Genomic DNA, 1512 nt, shown 5'->3' with positions numbered 1-1512 from the left:
AGTCAATACGTACTTCGCTGATAACATAAGGGCTGGAGGCCGCTTTGCATCTGGGGCAGTCGGGACTGGTTTTGGCGTGGCTCGGGGGGCTGTCGGAGCTACAGGGAACCTCCTTCATGACGTCAGAGGAACAGTCAAGGGAGGATTACAAAACACTGCAGATGCTGTAAACGATTTTGCCGGGGACGTCATCGACAGTCACTTCAACCTGCTTAGCGCTGCGACCGGTGTGGCTGAGGATGTTGTCATGAGGGGCATTCAGAATTTTGCTCATGTACTGGCTCCTTCTAGGTTCTAGAGAGAGAGAGAGAGAGAGAGAGAGAGAGAGAGAGAGAGAGAGAGAGAGAGAGAGAGAGAGTGTGGCATTAGCTTAGAATAGACACACACGTACAAAAACACATGGAGTCGGTGTATAATTATACAAATGGAAATAATTTTTTTTACAAGACTTATACAAAAGGAAATACTTTTTTTTTACAAGGCTTAGTCATGAAGAGAGAAAATAGCCTGTAAAGTTCTATTTATGCAAATACCTATGTAACTAAAAAAAGATAAAGAAGGTAAGGATACAAAACCCACAAAAAATGTAGCTTAATGTATATAGATTTCATTTTAAAGTGATGTAATAAAGACGTTTATCTGTCTGGATGTTTTTCTTGTGTTTAAGATATCATATAGCTGAAGAGCTTTAGACTTCAAAATGAAAAAAAAAAAAATGCAGAAAGATGAAAATTTCAGGAATGGTGCTTGAATATTTCTAGATTTCCTAGTTTTACCATTGCAGGCATTTTCAAAATTCAAGATGGTGTCCAACCATCCTCGGGAAAACCTGAATCTTTAAAATTGTTTGATTTGGGCATGTGACACTTCTAAAGTGATTATATTTGGAATGGAAAATACATTTCTGGAGTTCTTTATTTAATATCAGTCGTTATATCTAAGTACTTGGCAAAATTCAAGATGACTCCTGTGGAAAAAGACCAGTAAACGGCTAAAATTCGCCAAATTTCTGAATTTATATCAAATGATACAACAAAAATTTAAAAATAATACGGTGTAAATTACATTAAAATGTAATTGTGGCAGACATTTAGATTTGTTTTGTTTGGTGCTTGTAATACAGAGGAACACATAATAGACAGAAAAGCATTTGCCCACATGTTAACCGCAACAGCCTTGGTCAAATTAATCCTAGAGCAGAGACCCGGATGCTTAACAGGAATTAATATAAGCGGATTCGGTCCCTTCACGCCTATCTTTTGGAGGGTATCTGCACAGGGATAGAAACAATGAATAATCACACTACTGGTCATATCACAAGTATCCTCAATGACCTACAACTGGACCTGGCTGCAGAGAGCAAGATTGCCAAATTTTCGATCGGTTACCTAATCCAAACTCATATGATACGCCTGTTCAATTCCACATAGTAGAGGTGTAGACCTCTATTATGTGGAAAAAAATATCCTTGTTTTTCACACTTCGGTCCCTTCCCCAATGCCAAGTCCTCTC

At 38.4% G+C, this 1512-nt stretch overlaps 1 protein-coding gene across 1 annotated transcript in view; it reads left to right on the top strand.

Moving 5' to 3' along the window:
- The window catches only part of LOC137649709 (uncharacterized), a 668-nt gene extending 316 nt beyond the window's left edge, over positions 1-352 (top strand). The window contains exon 1 of the mRNA XM_068382669.1: positions 1-352. This exon is cut by the window's left edge and continues 316 nt beyond it. Coding sequence (XP_068238770.1) covers positions 1-298 — 298 coding nt within the window. The 3' untranslated portion in view covers positions 299-352.
- The last annotated feature ends 1160 nt before the right edge of the window (positions 353-1512 follow it).

Source organism: Palaemon carinicauda, chromosome 11 (genome assembly GCF_036898095.1).
Source record: "Palaemon carinicauda isolate YSFRI2023 chromosome 11, ASM3689809v2, whole genome shotgun sequence".
Taxonomy (NCBI): Eukaryota; Metazoa; Arthropoda; class Malacostraca; order Decapoda; family Palaemonidae; genus Palaemon; species Palaemon carinicauda.
Note: the sequence above shows the minus strand (reverse complement) of the source record. Positions and strands in the feature narration are given on the sequence as shown.